Below are 20,308 nucleotides of genomic sequence, written 5' to 3'. Positions count from 1 at the left end.
AAGCCTTTACTTGGATGAAATATTACAAAGGAAGCAGAAAGTCTCATTCCAATTGCAGGCTCAGAGGCAGAACTCTTGGACTCTTGGGTTCTATTCCTGGCTTGGTCCCTGGGCTCAGGTCAACCCTCGGTCAGAATCTCACTTCTAATCCCTTCAAATCATTTGTTAGTCCCTGTTGTCTAAACAGTGGGGAAAAACCCTGAGTAACACCCCTGGATCCTGTTCAATCAACTGGGATGGTTGGAGATGGTTATAACTCACTTCCAAGAAACCAGGGTGATTTATCCCTCGGTGATAGTGTTAGAGCCAGTATGTTCCTAAGAGATACAGTGTCATCAGAACAAACTGGCACTGAAACATTTCTCCACCTGCAAGGATCTCTGTGCTCCTTTAATAGGACTTTCAAATAATAGCACCCAGCATTTTTATAGTTCTTTATAGCTTCCACATTAAAATAACTCTGGTTGGGCTTCAAACTCCTGAGAAGCAGAATAAACAGAGAAATAAATTTATCCCCAATTTATAGATGAAAAAACTAAAACTGAGTCTTACATAGATGTCTTGACTTGACCCAGGGCCCAAAGCTAATAAGTAAGGAGGCTGGGACTCTGGCCTGTTGTTTTCCAGATCAAGCGTTCTCTCTCTTTGTTTGACAGGGTCTCACTGTTGACCAGGCTGGAGTGCAGGGGCACAATCATAGCTCACTGCAGCCTCAACCTTCCAGGCTCCAGCAGTCTTCCCACCTCAGCTTCCCAAGTAGCAAGGACCAGAGATGCACACCACCCTACTCAGCAGTATGGTGCCTGGGCTGGTCTCAAACTCCTGGGCTCGAGCGATCCTCCCACCTTGGCCTCCCAAAGTGCAGGATTACAGGTGTGAGCCACCACGCCCAGCCCAAGCACTCTCTTCTAACACATGGCTCCTCATGAATACTTCTGGACCAGGACAAATGGACTGAGGGACATTGCTGAAACGGCTGCTATTTATCCTTTCAGAAAAATCTGTAATTTTGGCTTTTTCTGCACAATAAAGGATACTGATCCACTAATCCAAACATATGCCCCTCTCGCCTCTGCCCCACTTGCCTCTGGTAACTTCTGCCATGGCTTTCCTGCTACTGGCACCTCCAGGAATAGAGAACAGATGTGGAAGTTAATCCCCCTCCTTTGAGGATATATGAAGACTGGCTGTGCCTCAATTATCACGGTGGCTTTTGTTTCTAGGAGGAGTGAATGGTTACGCAGATAGCTGTGTCACGAAACTTGCAGTTAAACTTCGTTATTCATTTTTTTCTTTTTTTCTGCAGCCTACAAAGTTGGAACTTGCAGTCCAACTTCAATTAGGCTGCCCAATTACTGTCTGCTTTGAGTCAAGCTGCACAACTTTTCTACATCCCGAGTGCCTCATCTACATGGAAATGTAAAACTTCATTGGGCTGAGATGAGGAGTGGCCAGTGCTGACTGTGAATGCCTCCCCAGTGCCTTTGTGAGGGCATGGTCTCTGCTGCTGAGGTCCGGATAAGGCTAAGGTGGCAGGCCAGAGGAACCAGACAGAGAAAAATGCAATGCTGGTCAAGACCTGAATCATGTCAGCGTGTAGGTAATAGTAAAGTAAATCTTGAGTCAGCAGGGAAGTAACTATCTGGAATGCCATATACTAACTGACTCTGAAACACGTACAAGAGAAATCCAACGAGCCCCCTCCCCCGAGACCGAGGCAGCAGGGTGCAATGCAGTGGTGCTGGACACAGGGTCAAGAGATAGGCTGAGTATGAGTCTAGGTCTACCATCTCCGACCAGCTGTGTGGCTGTGGACAAGCTCCATGACTCCAGACAAGCTTCTCTGGACTGTCTTGTCTTCATTTGTAAATCAAGTATGAAGATTAAATGGGATTCCACACGTGGAAGCACAAAGACAATGCCTGGCACATAGGTAAGTTCCTTCCTTTTGGTGTTGCACACACAGTAGTTCCCTTTTCCCTGGAAGGTGATTCTCTCTTCTCTTCACCTGGCCAACTCCTACTTCATACTCCAGGCTTCACCTCAAATTTTACTTCCCTGGAAAAGCCTGTCTCAACTCCCCTGATCACTAGGTTAGCCGCCCTCCTTCTCCCCATCACCTTCTCTGATCATAGTCTCACGGCACCCTGTAAGTCTCCTCTATGTCACTGTCACAATTTCAGCAAATAAGTGTTTATATGATTGTTTTATGTTTGCTGCCCTGCTTGATTATAAGCTCTTTGAGAGCAGGGAGAGTTTTGGTTTCTGCTATTCCCAACCCTGAGTTCATAGGGAATTTTCAATGACCATTTACTGACAGGGAATGAGTAAATGGCAGCTATGTACTGGCTGACACAAGATCACACGGCAGTGTTGAACAACTAATAAAGATGACAAGAATGTCCCTCTCAAAGACATTCTTTCTGCAGTGACTGTGGCCACATCACTGCTGCTCCTAAAAAGAATGAAAAACCTCATCAAGACTTTCAAGCTGACAATGTATAAAATTCAAGCCATTTCTTTCTTGTCAACATTATTAAAACTTCACAGCACGAAATCATCCTTAAAAAATTTATCACATATACTTTGAACCCTTTTTATCAATCAATCCCTTGGCTATTTTGACATTTTAAAAATACACATGCTTCTTTGGGAACTCTTAGGCGTCTTCAGCTTTACACTTCATTAAGTCTTATTATCTTAACAAATACTGGAGGTGGACTTCTTGGGCTTCGAGCAGAGATGGGAAAACTAACTGGAAATACTTTCAAAGCCCCCTCACTGCCTGCCCCTCCCCACAACTTCATAAATGCTTCAAAATATACTCAAGGATTGTTTTAGTTTTGTATCTGAGAATAGAATGTAACTTAACTAAAGTAAACCATACAGAGTTTACTCAGCTGCTTCCAGATGGAAGGCATTCTGGCACAGCACACTGCATGGCCCCAGTCCACAATCGGAGCGTTTCCCCTACTGCAGTAATGTGTCTTCAGTAAGTTTTCCTGGTGACAGACAAATGGATTCACTTCAATTGGGGACAATTTCACTTCACATCCTATTTGAGGGAGTGACAGAGGGTGGACGTGGGCCAGGCCCTAGGCATTCTAAAAGGGCGTACTAATTCACTCAGGGAAAATCTATTATCGAGGCAGCAGCAAAATCCTTCTGGGCTTAAGTCGAGTCTAGCTTGGCTGGGCCGTTAACATTCATTATACCCTTTGTTGATAAGAATCCCCAGCTAGTCACTCTGGAAAAGGGAGGCTAAAATAGGCCATTCAAGCAAATAGCTATGTTAAAGTGGTTGGGTTCTGTGAGATGTGGAACCATATGGGCTGTCCCTGATTTCCAGTCTCAGTTGGTATCAAGGCCAGATGGCAATCCCACAGCAGAACTGCCGACCTGCTGGGGGGATGGGGGGTGGCACTTTTCTTAATGAGGCTGGGGCTGGCACTTTCAAGCAGAAGGAAAATTAAGAAGGAACAGACCCACGTGGTGAACTGCAACTGCGGGGATTCTAGAACTATACCACGGGGTGTAGGAGTAAGAACCAGACTACAATCTGACAGTTTTCTTCATGGGCATGTGGGGATCCAGTTGGCTTGGTGAACAGAAGAAGCTTATAACAATTTAATCCTATTTCTGACCTCTCTAGTGGAGAAAAATAACATACTCATATACACCTATATATATAACATGCTATATATACATACATATATAAAATATATAGCATATATAAAATATTATATATATATCTGAGAAAATTCATGCCAGGTTTCTGTACCTCATTTTCATGTTTTTATTTTAGGCAGATCAGAAACTTCAGTTATAAGTATTCGAATTAAAAACCCTGTAACTAAGAAAGTGTACAATTAAACACATCAGTATGGATTAGAAGCAGCAGCAGACCTAGGCTGGAAACTGCAAAAGCCACTCTTTCCACGACCACTGACCTGGGGCCACTGAGTGTGGCTGTGTCTCTCACCGCCTGGGCTGTTTCTGATGCAAAATCCAGGGCGCCTGCCACTGGCTTGGTTACAGTGCCAACAAGCCCTTTCCCAAGGCCAGATATGAAACCGCTGACACCCCCTTCTGTTTTCACACCTTCCACTGTCGAAGTTATAACACTGGTCAGTCCACCAATGATACCTAGTGAAAAAGACAAGGGCTGTCGTAACCTGACGAGGACAAAAGCAAAAGCATTTAAAGCCAAACCCCTTGATTATGGAATGATAACTTAAGGCCATTCTATTAATCTCTGTGCTGGAGAGGCCACAGGCCAACTCACAGACAGAGGATCCTGCAGATTTGCCCACTAAGTCTAGAGTCAGAGGATATATGTTACATGTTAGTCAGAAGTAAAGTGTGTTCCAGTTTAAAAAAAAAAAAATCAAAGAAAAGCTGAGAGATTAACAGTGGCCAATTTTTCGATCCCAGAGCTTGGGCAGCCTATGGACGATCAGGAGAGGATACAGATAGAGGATTAAATCAATAAGAGACTAGAAAATTGGGCCTTTGGGGAAAGTCTGAAGATGATGGCATTCTATGACATATAAGGCAGAGGCTGGGCGCGGTGGCTCACACCCGTAATCCCAGCACTTTGGGAGGCTGCAGCGGGCAGATCACGAGGTCAAGAGATCGAGACCATCCTGGTCTACATGGTGAAACCCTGTCTTTACTAAAAATACAAAAATTAGCTGGGCATGGGGATGCGCGTCTGTAGTCCCAGCTATTTGGGAGGCTAAGGCAGGAGAATTGCTTGAACCCAGGAGGTGGAGGTTGCAGTGAGCCAAGATTGTGCCACTGCACTCCAGCCTGGTGACTGAGACGCCGAGGGAGGGAGGGAGGGAGGGAGGGAAGGAGGGCAGAGAGAGATAACTAAATATAGTTGTTCCTTAGTATCCATGCAGGATTGATCCAGGACCCCCTGCAGATACCAAAATCCTAGGATGCTCAAGTCCCTTACATAATGTGCTGTAGGCACTTGCATATAACCTATACATGCCATCCTGTATAGGTTAAATCACCTCTAGATGATTTATAGTAGCTAATACAATGCCCACATATCACTTCATTTGTGCGGAGTCAACACAGTATTTGAAACGTGTGGCAAATTCAAATTTTGCTCTCTGGCACTTTTTAAAATCTTTTTTTTCCCAAGTATTTTTCATCCATGGTTGGTTGAATCTGTGGATGTAGAGAGCCGATGGTATACATTTGCAGTGCAGTTTTCAAAGAACACTATGGGGGTGACTGGCCAACCCCACGGGATGCTTGAAATAAGGTAAAAGTTACTGCATGCTTTGATGAAATTTGGTATAGGCAATTATATAAAACCTTCATGAAGAGCACCCCAAAAAGCTATGAAAGCTGGCTGGGACCCTCAATGAAGTCAGTTCAAAAGTCCAATCCAGGTCAAAAAGACATTCCAAACATTTTGCAAGTTGACAGCAATGGCTGAAAACACCTTAGAGGAGGCCAGAAGCTGGCAGTGGCTGAAGAGGTCATGGTCACTGAAGGGAAGAGGCAGCCTGTCCGGGGAGCATCTCCAGGACCTGTGCCAGGGACACTCACAGGATGTTTACCCTCTGACAGTGGGGTGTGAGGAAGCTCTCCAGACTCTTCAGCTCTAGTGAGACAAATTGGTAAAGGAAACTCCTTGGGCGAGAATGCACTAACAATTCACAACGTTTCTTTTGGATTCTGGGTAAATTTGCTCCAATGAGGCAATATCTCTTTCCCAAACTTTTTTTTTTTTTTTTTTTTTTTTAAGAAACAGGGTCTCCGTCTATCACCCAGGCTGGAGTGCAGTGGCATGATCACAGCTTGCTGCATCCTTAAATTCCTGGGCTCAAGCAATCCTCCCTCTAGGTCTTCTAAAGTACCAAGTTTACTGTCCTGAGCCACTGCACCCAGCCCCTTCCCATACTTTGTGAACAAAGTTCTTGGCAGAGCACACATAGGATAGGAATTCAGACTAGAACCTGAGAGACAGAACATGACTGAACCCGGGTCCAGCAGGGCCTGCAGAGAGAACTGAGCACAATTCCCAGTTCTTAACCAAGGGGATTGAGTGGATTCTGTTCTTGTCATCTTCTAAAGGTCTTTTCATCCTAAAGGAAGACTCTCACACACTGCCTTCATATAACCCAGAGCTCAGTGGATCCTCTTTGGATGAAGCCACTGACTCTTGGAGAAGCTGTACATATTATAGGAATGATTCTTGATGAGAGGTGACTTTGCAACTTTGAACCAATCATGCATTTTTTCAGCACATTTGTGTGTTCATCCAGAAAGGGAGGATGGTCATGCTCTCTCCACATCGCAAGGATGCTGGCCAGATAAAGGCCACCATACATAACAAAGCATTTCATATTCATTTTAAAAGTCTTCGAAAAGTCCAATGTACTGTCATTACTAGAAAGAATGATTAAACCTTAACCCCAAATGATTGCCCAACACTCAACTTTTAAAATTCATAAACAAGTTACTTTCAGCCAAATTTCACTTCTGGCCTGATGTCTCCTTAGGGACAGCTCCCTTTACGGTTGGGCAGCCTTAGGAAAAGCAAAGGCATTTTGATCCAAATCTCACCATTAGGAAAGCTGAAAAACAAAAACTCTATTCTAAACGTGTCCTAAGCACAATAGATATATAATTTTTTACTGTCTATATTCCTTCCTCTTCTTCCAAATGCAGATAATTAATACTGATCAGTCTTGATATGACTCTGATAGTTTTGGATGGTTCCTAAGGATCCGGTAAAAAGAGTTTAATTTACTAAGCCTTGCTATGCATGAGCTACGTGCCAGGTGTCATGTGAGGTACGCAAGGATAAAGGTGAATACAAAGTGGTCTCTCTCCCCTCCTCACATTCTCAATCTATCAGAGACCTCAATGTACACAGTTGGTGACATACACAACCCAGACTGTGCTCTGTCATTAACTCTAACGGGGACTAATCGAGCTGGGAAAATGTATTTGAGTTGGGACTTACAGGTTGAGTAGGATTTTGATAGACAAGGAACTGAGGCAGAGGAGGGAGAGTAGGAACATGCATGAACAAGGACCTGGAGGCACGCCTGGGAAGCAGTACATAGCTCTGTGTGGCCCAAGTGCAGCATGGCTGAGGGACGGTGGTCGGAAAAATTGACTGGATTTATAGTTCCAAGGGCCTTGGATGCTGTACTAAGAAATTGTTAAGAAAAATGCAACAAAAGGCAAATGACTCAGAATTAAAGCATTAGAAGTTGGAGTTCAAAGTCAGAGACCAAATGCATTCACGCCATCACCAACATCTCTTAGGCAGATAAATTTATAATTTTAGTGAAAGCACATTTATGCAAAACTAAAAAACACCTAGGCTACAAACCTGGTCACCAATTCCCCATTTCAATTTCTTTGGAAGGAATGATCAGTAAGGAGAAGGCAGAGGTTACAATTCTAAGAAGAGAAGCAGCAGCTACAATTCTAAGAACAGGTCTGGTTGATTACACCTTATGATACTTTGGGAACAGAAGCCAGAGAACGAAAGGAATTGCAATGTGCACAACATTCAGAAAACGAATGAGGAGTTCTCACAGGCTGTCATATTTCAACTTCAAGGAGGATAAAGTAAGAGAGCTTGGAAGGTACACCAACACAGGATTTCCTCTGTTGTCAGCTTTCTTTTTTTTTGAAATGGAGTCTTGCTCTATCACCAGGAGTGCAGTGGCATGATCTCGGCTCATTGCAACCTCCACCTCCAGGGTTCAAGCAATTCTCCTGCCTCAGCCTCCTGAATAGCTGGGATTACAGGTGTGTACCACCACACCTGTCTAATTTTTGTATTTCTAGTAGAGACGCGGTTTCACCATGTTGGCCAGGCTGGTCTCGAACTCTTCACCTCAAATGATCCACCCGTCTCAATCTCCCAAAGTGCTGGGATTACACGTGCGAGCCACTGCGCCTGGCCTAATTTTTGTATTTTTAGTAGAGGCGGGGTTTCACTGTGTTGGCCAAGCTGGTCTTAAACTCCTGACCTCATGATCTGCTCTCCTCAGCCTCCCAAAATGCTGGGAATAAAAGCTTGAGCCATCACGTCCAGCCCAGCTTTCTTTTTTTATAGCTGCAATCAGATTGGTACAAAGGCACCTCTGAGGACCTGCAGCAGCAGAGCTTGATGTCACCTGTGACTTACCATGAGCCAGGCCATGGATGCCGGCTACAAGGTGTTCACCACTTGTAGCTGCGTGGTACCTGATGTACTCCCGCTCTGACTGATGCCGATTGTCCATCGTCTTCCCTAAGCCATCTGATAATGTTCCAGCAAACTAGAATGAGTTAAAAACAGGAAAAGAGTTTTAAAGTCTTAGCACTATTTTTACTATTTGAATTACTTTAAATAAATTTAAATACATTTCAGATAAGCCCATGTTGGTCTGCAGTGGTGTGATCTCATCTCACTGCAACCTCCGCCTCCCAGGCTCAAGTGATTCTCCTGCCTCAGGCTCCCAAGTAGCTGAGATTACAGGTGCGTACCACCACACCTGGCTAATTTTTGTACTTTTAGTAGAGGTAGGGTTTCACCATGTTGGTCAGGCTAGTCTCAAACTCCTGACCTCAAGTGATCTGCCCATCCAGGCCTCCCAAAGTTCTGGGATTACAGGCATGAGCCACTGTGCCTGGCCAATTAATTTAAATATAAATAAATTTAAATATTTTAAATGCAGTTACCTATACTGTCTGCCCCAGGTGAGTGGTTCTCAAAAGGACTGGGCACACACAAATTGTGGGATGCATACAATGGAGGACACTAGACTTTGCAAAGCAACTACTAAAAATCTTTAATGACATTCACTTTCCAGAATACTACTCCAAATTTACTGAAAAAATGAGAGGTATAACAAAATAGTCTTGAGGGAGGAGAAGTGAGCTTCGGGACTGTATCATGGTAAGAACATAGGCCCTTTGCTCTAAGAATCAGTGGAATTCAAAACAGGAAATGTGTCAGTTGCTTTAGGGTTTGGTATCAAATATTTGGAGACATCAAACTCCTTCCAGTAATGCTCTCTTTCATTTATTCAATAATTACTGAGTACCTATGAGGTGCCAAGCTCCATTTGTCAAAAGCCAAAAATGAAATCGATGGAAAGATTAACAGGTTAGGTCACCTTTCATAGGAGGTGGCAGACTTGAACTCATGATTTCAAATGCAAACCCACCCTCTCCACAATTCAGAGACTTTATTTACCCTGGCATACTTTAACCAGAAAAGCTGTCTCGTCCATCAAAGCTGGGATAAAAAGGACATAAAACTCTGTTTTGTCACAAGACAATCTGAAAAGGTTTAAAGTGACAGTTAATAAACCACAGAGTACTTATCCTCATCATTCAGGCATAAAAAGAGAAGGATATCAAATATATAATTAACCTTCTCAGGAAGGATCTACCAAAACAAGTGGTTTAAGTGCCAATGACCCAGGACTAACCTCTTAGAAAACTCACAGGAATGTTCCTTAGATACAAGGCTCAGGGGAAAGCCTCAAGGCAAGCTGCCTGCCTGCAAGGCCCAGGAACTGGGTGGCCATCTGGGGGCCTGTTTCTTTCTCCTTTGGCAAGGGGGTTGGGATGCGTGTTACACAGATCAGATCTGCCTTGGAAACCTCAGTCATGAGGATTCTTGATACAAGTGACACATGAGTTCTGGGCACAGAAGAGGGACTAGTGAACACAGCAGTAATTCCATGTCAAGTGATGGTTCCTGGAAGAAGCTATGGGAAGACTCATGCCTTTTACTCAGTCCAAATATTTTACAACCTAGGGCAGTGACTCCTGATCTTTCTGGAGATGTAACCCCTATCATTATTTGTTTGCCTTCTGCCTTGCCTTCCACATTACTGCCTAAGGAGAGAATTAAAGTTAATGAAAATTAAGAACTTCCTTTAGGACAACTGGAAACACCACATGATGCTGCTTAGCACCGTGAATCACTAAGGAGTGGCTTCAGTCAGAGACCCCATCCAAGAGTTATCACAGTATAGGAGAAAGGCCACAAGCTGGGGCATCTGACCAAACCCGGCTCCAGTCCTCCCTCGACCATTCTGGTAACTACATGATCCTGAGCGAGGTGGCCTACCTCTGAGCCTCCTCTGCATCCAGAGAATAGCGAGAGTAGCTGGAAGCATTCGTGACAATGGCTCGGGGGCCTGGTATCTAGTTAGCATTCTTACTGTTCTTATTACTCTGCTACTAGTCCAAGGAGGAACATGCTGCACTGTTTGAGGGAAGCCTGTCGAAGCTTTAGAATTATGGTCATTTGCACTACAGTTTAATGTAATAAAATCCTCTCTTTCCAGCAGATAAACACCAGCCTCCCAAGTAAGTTTTTGGAGTGGTACCATTTATAACATTAGAGTGTTGGACTCTATGATTTCCAAAATCCTTTCCAGCTCTGGCACTGTGTGACCTACGACCCAAGGTAGAATGTCTTTACTAAGCACTTTCTCTGGGCCCAGGACAGATTTAGGTACTGCTGAAGACACAAACAAACAGCAGCCTTGAACCCTGCCCTAGAGAACTGACAGTCTCTTTGGGAAGGTAACAATCGTATACACAAAACAGTCAGCAGGAACCCAGGACACAAACTACAGAGAGGAAATGTGACCTTTGTTTTGGAAAGAATCAAGAGTCCCTGCTATGTTTAGAATTATGTAGGCTGCCAGCATTCTTCAGGTTCTGGACAAAAACGTGTCTCTCTGGTGCCCCAGACGCTTTGAGAACCACAGTTATGTGACGTGTGCCCATGTCCTGTGTGTCTCCAGGGGACACATCTCCACCTGAAGAGACTCAGGAGCAATGCAGCCATTTCAGGGTCTTATTCAGGTCTTTCCTATTTCTCTCAAGCTCTTACATTCTTTGAGAAGAGACTTCCTTGGAAGAGAGATTGGGTAAAGTGCTTTTTACCTATTGCTGGCAGCTAACTAGGAGGAAGTTAAAAATTCCATAATACTTTCCCCCGCCTAAGAGAATATGGGAGAATAATCTAGGCAGAACGCCCAATATCACTCCCTCTTCTTCTACTCCCATCAATTAAACGAGTTTAATATCCAAAGTTGATGAGTGAGCCTATGCCAAAAGCTTAATTTCCAACTAAGTCTGCTGTGGCAGCCTCAGTTCCCCGGCATCAACTGGGTCCTGGGTGTTCTCTGTACAAAGACAATGTATTGACCCAAGGAGGATGGGATGAGATGACGTAAGAGATCACTCTCCCCTCTAATGCTGGATTCTTCCGTAAGGTGAAGACCTTTGCCATGGAAAGGTACCTACACCTATCTCAACTTACTGTAGGACTTTTCTCTGAATTCCTGTTTCTCTGTCCATAAAAAATTGCTTGTGCAAGCCAACCGGACTTGTCCTTTGTCACTTGTTAACAGTCAACCATTACAAAAGTCTTCACTCACCCCTAGAAACACAGCTTTGAGAACTCAGAAAATTTGAGTAGATGTTAAAATCTATGATCCAATCAAACCTGTATTGATGAGTAGTTAATCAGGTTTTCTGGGAAGGATATTTTACAGAAACTAAACCAAAGTCAAAGCTAGATGATGGACACAGTGGTAAAGGCAGGGCCCTGGGCCAGTTCACTGCACTCTGAGTATTGAATCCAGACTACCAAAAAGCATGTGGCCTCCTTTTACTATGGAGGAATTTAGTTAGACAGCCTTAATTCTACCCCATTCCCCACCTCAGTGGGAAAGTAAGTCCTGCCCAGCCATTCTTTCTCCCTCAAAGACAGCAGAAAACACACGGGCTGTGGAGGGAGGGAATTCCAGTGGTGCTCATCATGGGTGCCCTCTGGCCTTGGTCTTCTCTGAAGCTTGGAAGCACTTTTTTACCCAGGTCCTTGACTTTGAAGATGGTCATCAAAACAGAGCAGAGATACCCAAAGAGTTACACCATCATGTAGGGAGTGACTGGCCCAGTCCATCCTTCATGATCCCATCCTCCCACTGTCTTGTGACAAGTAAAGCCTGGAGGTGGAGGTCCAGATTATTCAGACGAAGGAGAAATGAGTCCCGATGTGAGCAAGTACAAATCCCTACACATCCAGTCAACCAAGCAATCCAACATGTGCGCAAGCCCTACCCGTGTGGCAGGCTAGAGACAGAGAATCAGAAATCAGAAGTGCTTTCTGTCTCTTGCCTTCAAGACCTCAGTAGGGAAGTATGGATGTGACATAATAGAAAGAGAATCACACCTGAGTTTGAATTCTGACTGTGACACCCAACAGCTATGAGATCACAGACAAGGAAACTTTGCGGGCCTCTGTTTCCCCCCTTTTCAAAATGGGGATACAAATATTCCCTACAAAGATGCTGTAAGGATTAGGCAATACATGTAAGGCACATAGCACAGAGCCTGATACATATGAGTCATTCAATAAAAACAGTATTATGTTATCTAAACTTCGACTTCTTCATATGCAAAATGGGAATAATCGGATTCTTCAGGGCTGTCTTGAGGATTCAGGGATAGTGTGCACGTAAAGCATGTGGCATGGCACATCCCCCCTAGCAAAGCAGGAGCTACCTGTAGCAGGGCATAACAGCCCCAGGGTGTGCTAGGCTTCTAAAGTGGGAAAGCAACGAGCAACTGAAAGGCAATGTGCAGACAATTTGTAACTCTTTGGTTATAATACCTTAACACCAGAAGGAGCATTTGCAGAGACTTAAGTCTGCCTACCTCATTTTGTAGCAATCTCAAGTCCACAAAATACTTAAGGCTTCAAGTGCATGTTGTTCTAGCTAAAATGAAAGGTTCCAAGGAACAAAATGTCCTTCAGAAAATCTGCTGTTATACTCACAAAGACAATGATTTTCCCCTTCCTTTCACTTCAACACATGCCACACTTGTGAATTCTGGCCACGGTCCAAAGTCATTAACTTCTATAAAGCAATATTTTCAGCAAGGGGGTAAAAATCTCAGAAGTACTTCAAGATGCCAGTTCTACTGAATAGCTAACACACACTCTGTCAACACCCCCCTTCCCAAAATAATCTCATTGTCTACACAAATGGAGACACTGCAAATTAGCCTGGGTTTGGGGCCTGGCTCTGAAGGGCTGATTTTATAAAACTGAAATTCAAGTAGACACTGGAATGGGGCAAGGGGAAAAATTCCCACTGTGTTCCTCTGTTCGGTCCTATCAGTTTTCCTGACCCTTTTATGATCTTCAGCAAGCATGGGGTGCCAAAGGTATTTCGCCAGTGTAACAGGAGCTGGGGCTTGAATTTCTCTCCCTTCTCTTGGGTTCTTCTTTCACAGTTATTTACCTAATGGAAATTTCCTCTTTAATATCTTTGCCTCACTGAGTAATTGCTGGTGGCAGTATCTTCCTTGTCACCAGGGAAGATGGTAACCAAATACAACAGGAAAAGAGAGAGAAGTGGCAGGACTCTGTAGTGTGATGGAGAAGTTTTATATTCTTCCAAGTACAGATGCTCCTTGACTTATGATGGGATTACAGCCGGGTAAGCCCATTTTTAAGTTGAAAAGGCTGTAAGTAAAAATGAATTTCACACAGCTAACATATCTAAACATGCCCAGAACACTTACATTAGCTGACAGCTGGGCAAAGTCGTCTGGCAGCAGGGCCCACTGTAGAGTATTTGTTCCCTCTTCACGATCGCGTGGCTAACTAGGAGCTGCGGCTGCTGCTGCCCAGCACTGAGAGAATCGGATCACATGTCACCAGCCCAGGAAGATCAAAACTCAAAATCTGAAGTACAGTTTCTACTGAACGCACATAGCTTTTGCGTCATCGTCAAGTTAAAAACTCGTTAAGTTAAATCACCATAAGTCAGAGACTATACAAGGTTGTACAGCTGCAAACCTCAGCTACCAGCACAGCGCTAATTCTAATCAGCATTGTCTGCAATAAGCTATGTTTGAACCCATAAATTTGGAAAACCCAACTATCTATTGTGCCTCTATGTAAGGCTGCCATGAACTTTGTGGGGGCTGCCATGTTGCAGTCAAACAGGAGCAAAGGAATCAAATCTTACCCTGACAGTTACCAAATACTCACACTGCTGGAAGAGGCTTAATTTCTCTGAACCTCAGTTTATCCATCTGCTAAACCCACAGTAAGGGATTGCTTTTTTTTTTTTTTTTTTTTCTGGCAGAGTCTCACTGTGTTACTCAGGCTGGAGTGGATGTGATCACAGCTTACTGCAACCTCCACCTCCTGGGTTCAAGTGATTCTCCTGCCTCAGCCTCCCGTAGCTGGGATTACAGTTGTGCGCAACCATGCCTGGCTAATTTTTGTATTTTTAGTAGAGACAGGGTCTCACCATGTTGGCCAGGCTGGTCTTGAACTCCTGGCTTCAGGTGATCTGCCTGCCTCGGCCCCCCAAGATGCTAGGATTACAAGCGTGAGCCACAGAGACTGGCCTGCAAATGACTGTTTTGAAGAGTTAAGAGGATAATTAATGCAAAATGTTTGGTGTAGCATTTGGCCAACATTTTTTACAAGTTTCTTAGAAGTAGTGTGGGACTTTCAACTTCAGAGTCATTTTTAACTCTGCTGATATACTACTAGGAAAACCACCTTTGAGTCATGTAAGACCTAAGTCACTTCAAAATGAAAGTCTTCACCACTGACTTCGTTTGACATTGTTCAAACACCCACAGTTAAAAAGTATTCTGAGTGTGAGTTTTGCCCTGATGTTGAAAAACCCTTTCGTGATACTCGTAAACAGAGAAGAGTTAAAGGAAAATGTGACCTGAAAAGCAGTGAATATCTATTGTTGATAAAAGGCAAACCAAACAGCTAGTCCTCACTCAGCCAAATCACGAAGGGGTGGGGAGGCTGGGAAGAGGCATTAAAAAAAAAAAAAAAAGGCACGGAACAAGTTGAGGTTTGGCAAGAAGGAAGCATTTCTGGATTCCAGATTTCTATCCACTAGGAGTGCGTTTGTCTGTTTTCAGTTCTGCTTGGTTATGGATTATGTATAGCCCTTAAGGCAAAGAGAAAAGAGGGGGAGGAATCCAGAAAGGGGACCCCGAATAGAAACAATAGAGGCATTTTAAAGTTGGGACTGACATCCTAATTCCAGTAATATGCCTAAGCCAACGACCTTGCTTTTTTTTTTTTTTTTTTTTTTTTTCCTGGTCTCTGGAGATCTGAAAGCCCTCCTACCCTAAGATGCACACCATGTTGCTATTTCACAGATAAACACTTATCAGGCAACAGACACTCCTTTTTCAGTTAAGAAACAAAGTTATCTAAAGCCACCCAGAATTATCTCAGCACACAAGGTTGAAACACATGCAAGGAAGTCAGGCCTCAGGACCGTCCTGCTGTCTTAACTAACCCAAGACACACGCCTGCTGAACTGGCAAGTTTCTCTTGCTATTCTGCAACTCTGACCCAGTTATGAACTCAGATGCTGTTTCAGATTAATCTGGAAGCTCAGAGTGGTTTGAAGCATTCCCATAATAGGATTTTGCTTTTTCCTTTAAAAGGATTGGTGGAGTATGGTATAAACTAAAAAGTGCAGAAATAAGCAGGATGTACACAGGTAGAATCAAGACAATTGATCTTCGACACAGAGAAGTTGGGGCTTAGTCAAATCCCATTTTCCCTATGAGTTTTCTACATTGATTATAAAGAATTATAAAGGAAGGATGAATCCTGAAGTCCAGCTGTGGACAGAATTGTGTCCCGCCTTTCAGCTCTTCATCAGCTGGGACCCAGTGTAGGACTTTTTGGCAGAAGGGGTGCATGCTCATGTTGAAAATGCCAGGCCCCTACTTGTCCACTGCTGAAAACGCTAAAGCGTACAGAGGGAAGCCTGAAGATAGGTTTCCACACAGTTAGTACTAGCCACGGGAAATATGCCTTCCCACCCCATGAGCGCTCTAGTTTTGCCATCCTTACAAGGTTTTTCAATATGCATAAATAGCTTGTGCCTCAGTACTGAACCAGGAGATAGATTATAACGCAGGAAAAAAATGCCCTCTATGGTGGTCACACCCTAAGGCCTGATTTGGCAGATAACTTATTTCAACTCCAACAAAGCACACAGGCTTTCAAAAGCAGAGTCCTGATGCCAACTCTGTCATTAGTATCAGCTGGGTGAACATGAGCAAAAGACACACTCTCTTTAGGATCAGTGTCTTCATCTACAAAACAGGGAGAACACCACCCATGGAGTTACCCACGGAGACCTTGGTTACGAAAGCACTTGGAAAAAAACACAAATCAAAGGGTTATTACTGGAAATCCTATCCTTTCTTCCAATGAGTGCTCTCCGGCTCCCTCCTCTTTCACCCCCACTAAATCTTGCATGTCTCATCTTAAACTATGGAAATCACCTCATGCCCATTCTGGAACAAAGGAAAGCATAAACACGTCAATTAAAATCGCAAAATACAGAACTTTAGACATGAAACCGAACAAGATCATCTCCTTCCTAGTCACCAGAACTCCATTCTTACAAAGTACTTTGTATTTATTTCAAATGAATAAATAGATTCACTTTAATGCCAAAGGCTTAGAAGAAAGGAGGCTAGTGACATCAGAGAGAATAATCATAGATGCTGGGCACCAGTATAAGCTGAGCTTCTTGTGGCAAAAGTAAAATAGGTTTTAAGGGTTTGGAATAAGTTTTTTGAGGTTTTTAGAAAGAAATTCGTTCCCAACTATTTCTTTAAATAAATTAAGTTTTAGATGAGTGTGTAGCAGAGTAGGTAAGGGCAAACTTCCAAGTACTGAAGACCACAGTTGAACTTCTGGAATCATAAGCTTCAGCCAACAATGTTCGCCATGTGCCAGCCACTGTCTTTGGGGCCTCCCATCAATGAAATATTTAACTAGCTTAATCCTCACAACAATCCCGTGAGGTAGTGTTATTATGCTCATTTTACAGATAAAGCTGGAAAGACCATGAGCATTTCCAGCAAAAGTCTGCTAAGTATCTATGTGTGATACTGGGTAACCTAGAGAGGTAACCCAACCATGACTTTTGCTACTGTCTTCGTAGAAAAATTCCTTCCTAAATGCCAGTGAAAATTATACAGATACATGGGGCATATCTCTTTTATCTCCCAAGTAGCAGAACTGACAAAGGAAGGCAGCTGACAAAAGTATATTAAAAAATTTCTGAAAAATTACATGCAAATATCTGGACAAGAAAGAGGAGTCAGGCTCCAGTGTTCTTTCTTGATCCATATCCCTAACTCAGACACCTGGCCCACTTCCATTACCCAGACCTTTCCGGAGGCCACGTGGCCTAGAATCCACTTCTTTTCCCGAAGCTACTACTCTCATAATCTGAAACAGGCCCCAAAGAAATAGGAGGCTTGGTACATGTCCATTACATGGATCACATCACACCACACCAGCTTACATTACTAGTGTGTACCATTTATACTAGGAAGAAAGATGGAGGCCAGACTGGGGTGGAGATTGGGACCAGTGATTTCAAGAGGTGCTGCCTATGGAGGAGAGGTCTCCTCTTCTACCCCCGCTTCTTACAGGAGAATGATTTCCTGAAGGAGGTAGAGCACCAAAGCTAAAACATTTGCTTAGTTAGAGCTGGTCTGGTCAAGCAAACTAACTCCAAAAGAAGCTACTGCTCTGGAAAGGCCTGTTTCATGTACCAGTAATGGACATATATGGAGACACAAATATAGGGGGATGTGGCGGCAGGAGGGTGAAAGCAAAAGAGGACTATGGATAGAGAGCAGGCAAAACCAACCATGCTACTAGGGTAAAAAAAGAAGATTTCGAAAGTTCATCTGGTTCAGTCTTCATTTCTCTTGATCTTTGCCATTCTTCATCTTTTTTTGTTTTCTTCTTTTTTGAGAGGGAGTCTTGATCTGTCACCCAGGCTGGAGTGCAGTAGCATGATCTTGGCTCACTGCAACCTCCACTTCCTGGGGTCAAGCAATTCTCCTGCCTCAGCCTCCTGAGTGACTGGGATGACAGGCACATGCCACCATGCCCAGCTAATTTTTGTATTTTTAGTAGAGACGGGGTTTCACCATGCTGGCCAGGGTGGTCTCAAACTCCTGACCTCATGATCTGCCCGCCTTGGCCTCCCAAAGTGCTGGGATTACAGGTGTGAGCCACCACGCCCAGCTGATCTTTGCCAGTCTTCTGGTATTCAAAATACCCCTGACCCAACTAAGAGTAATACACCATTCACAGTGGAAACGAACCTATTGCTTCTAACAACTAACTTTTTATGGTGGTGGGTAAGATAGACCTGAACTTTGAGAAAGCTACACATGCAAAGCTGATACTTCACTTCTAGCAATGCCCAGGGAAGTTATTTATACACAAGTGCGATGTATCTGGGTAAGACCACCAACTGGGAACTGGTCTTTAGCACCTGGGAGAACAAAGAAGTTGAACCTGTCTTTTGCGGAGGAGGTAGAATGGGAATGGGAGGTAGTTCAAATCTAAGGTACTTAAAAAATTAAGTCCTGTCTCATTTCTTTAGAAAACTGGCTTGATCCCAGGCTCAAATGAAAGGTCAAAAGAAAGTTCTTTTAAAAATGAACTCAAATGTTCCCACCTTTCAGATGGGCTAAAATAGAAATAAATTGCAGCTTAGCTACTTCCCAACAGTTCCTCAGAAGCCTCTGGTCTTTGCCTAGGATTTGCCTAGGATGTCCCTTGGGTTCTTCAGTGGCCTTTCAGTCAGGATTCCAACCTTTGCTATCTCTCAATCCGCAAAGGGTGACCTGGGAAAGGACATTAAAAATTCACACCCGTCTACTTCCAGCAGATCTGGTGTCTTGAGCCTGAATTAGTCATCTCCAGGTTAACTGATTTCAGGTCTGAAAAGTCCTGGACTACGGAAGAGAACAGAATCCACTTAACTCAACATCTGCCCTTTCCAAAGGTGGCTACATAGCCTATCCTGATGCCTTTTGTTGCTTTTAAGAGAAAACCTGCAGTGACTAGAAAGATAGGAAAATGAGAGATCTGGTTCAATGTACGTTTTACTTAGAAGAGAACTAATTAACCCTTGTTTATAAAACAGATTCACCGACTTTCCTGCTTAAACAGAACGGATTCTTCATTACTCAGTTTCCTCTGTTGTGATTCCAGGGGTTGAAGCTGATTACTTTCTACTTCACACACACTGTCTCCGCCCTCGTCTTTCTATTGTCCATCCCAAGAAAAAGAATCGTTCCTCCAGACTCTTCCCTTTAGGCATCAGGCTTTGATCCTTTCGAAAATACAAGTCCCTCTGGGAACTCCTGCTGCAAATAAAAGGTTAAAAATGCAGGGGAGGTATGTATTGGGGAAAATTTAAAAACTGGGTACCTGAAGTAGAAGGAAAGAAAAAGTTTAACTCCTTTCTGGAGAAAAATAATGTTGACCAGAACCTCTAAAATCTTTCTTGTACAATGCCAGGCATTCAATTAAAATTTCCAGATATGTAAGAAAACAGGACTAAATGACTGAAAACTAAGAAAAAAAAGACAAGATTCATCACTGGTATAGTGTGATTACTATCTTCAGAAGAAAAATAAGATGGAGAGTTTTACCAGAAAACTAACATTAAGATTTTAGTAGATGGAGAAACAGCAGAGTCGACAGGATTAGCAAACTAGAAAATGAGGCAGTAAAAAACATCCAGATGAAACATGAAGAAAAACCAAGGGAGTGAAAATACAGAAAAGAGCATGAGAGGCATAAGTGACATAGTAAAAAGGTCCAAATTCTGCATAAGTGGAATCACAGAGGGAAACGAAAGAAAGAAAAAGGGGGCAGAAGTAATATTTAAAGTGACACTGGCCAAGAGTTCCCAAAATTGTCCAAAGACTTCACTACAAATTCAAGAAATTCTACAAATCCCAAGCCTGAGAATCATATCAAGGCATATCATTAATAGAAACTAAAAACAAAGAGTAAATCTTAAAAGTTGTCAAAGAAAAAAAAGGACACATTATCTTTGAAGGACAAAAGACAATACTGAATGCTGTTTCAGGAGGAATGGACGGAACAACAACGGAATGATATCATAAAAGACAGAAAGAATAAACAGAGTAAAATTATCTTTAAAAAATACAGGTGAGAGAAAGATGTTCTCTGAAGCTGGGCGCAGTGGCTCACGCCTGTAAAACCAGCACTTTGGGATGGGCAGGCGGATCACCTGAGGTCAGGAGTTCAAGACCAGCCTGGCCAACATGGTAAAACTGCGTCCATGGTAAAACCAAAAGTGGTATAAGGACTATGCATTGCCTGGGAGGCAAGAAGAAAAGAAAAAGAAGCAAAATAAAGATGGGACCAAAAAATACTCTCTGATCA

At 43.3% G+C, this 20,308-nt stretch overlaps 1 protein-coding gene across 7 annotated transcripts in view; it reads right to left on the bottom strand.

Annotated features, from left to right (window-relative positions):
- Positions 1-20,308, bottom strand: part of VPS13D (vacuolar protein sorting 13 homolog D) — a 284,215-nt gene that overhangs the window by 48,177 nt on the left and 215,730 nt on the right. For all 7 annotated transcript variants that reach the window (XM_031664499.1, XM_031664502.1, XM_031664496.1 and 4 more), the window contains 2 exons: positions 8,177-8,309; positions 3,951-4,146 (listed from right to left, as the gene is read on the bottom strand). In XM_031664499.1, the coding sequence (XP_031520359.1) occupies positions 3,951-4,146; positions 8,177-8,309 (329 nt within the window). The remainder of the gene's footprint in view (positions 1-3,950; positions 4,147-8,176; positions 8,310-20,308) is intronic.

This window comes from Papio anubis, chromosome 1 (genome assembly GCF_008728515.1).
Source record: "Papio anubis isolate 15944 chromosome 1, Panubis1.0, whole genome shotgun sequence".
Lineage (NCBI taxonomy): Eukaryota > Metazoa > Chordata > Mammalia > Primates > Cercopithecidae > Papio > Papio anubis.
This window is presented reverse-complemented; position numbering and strand designations above follow the sequence as displayed.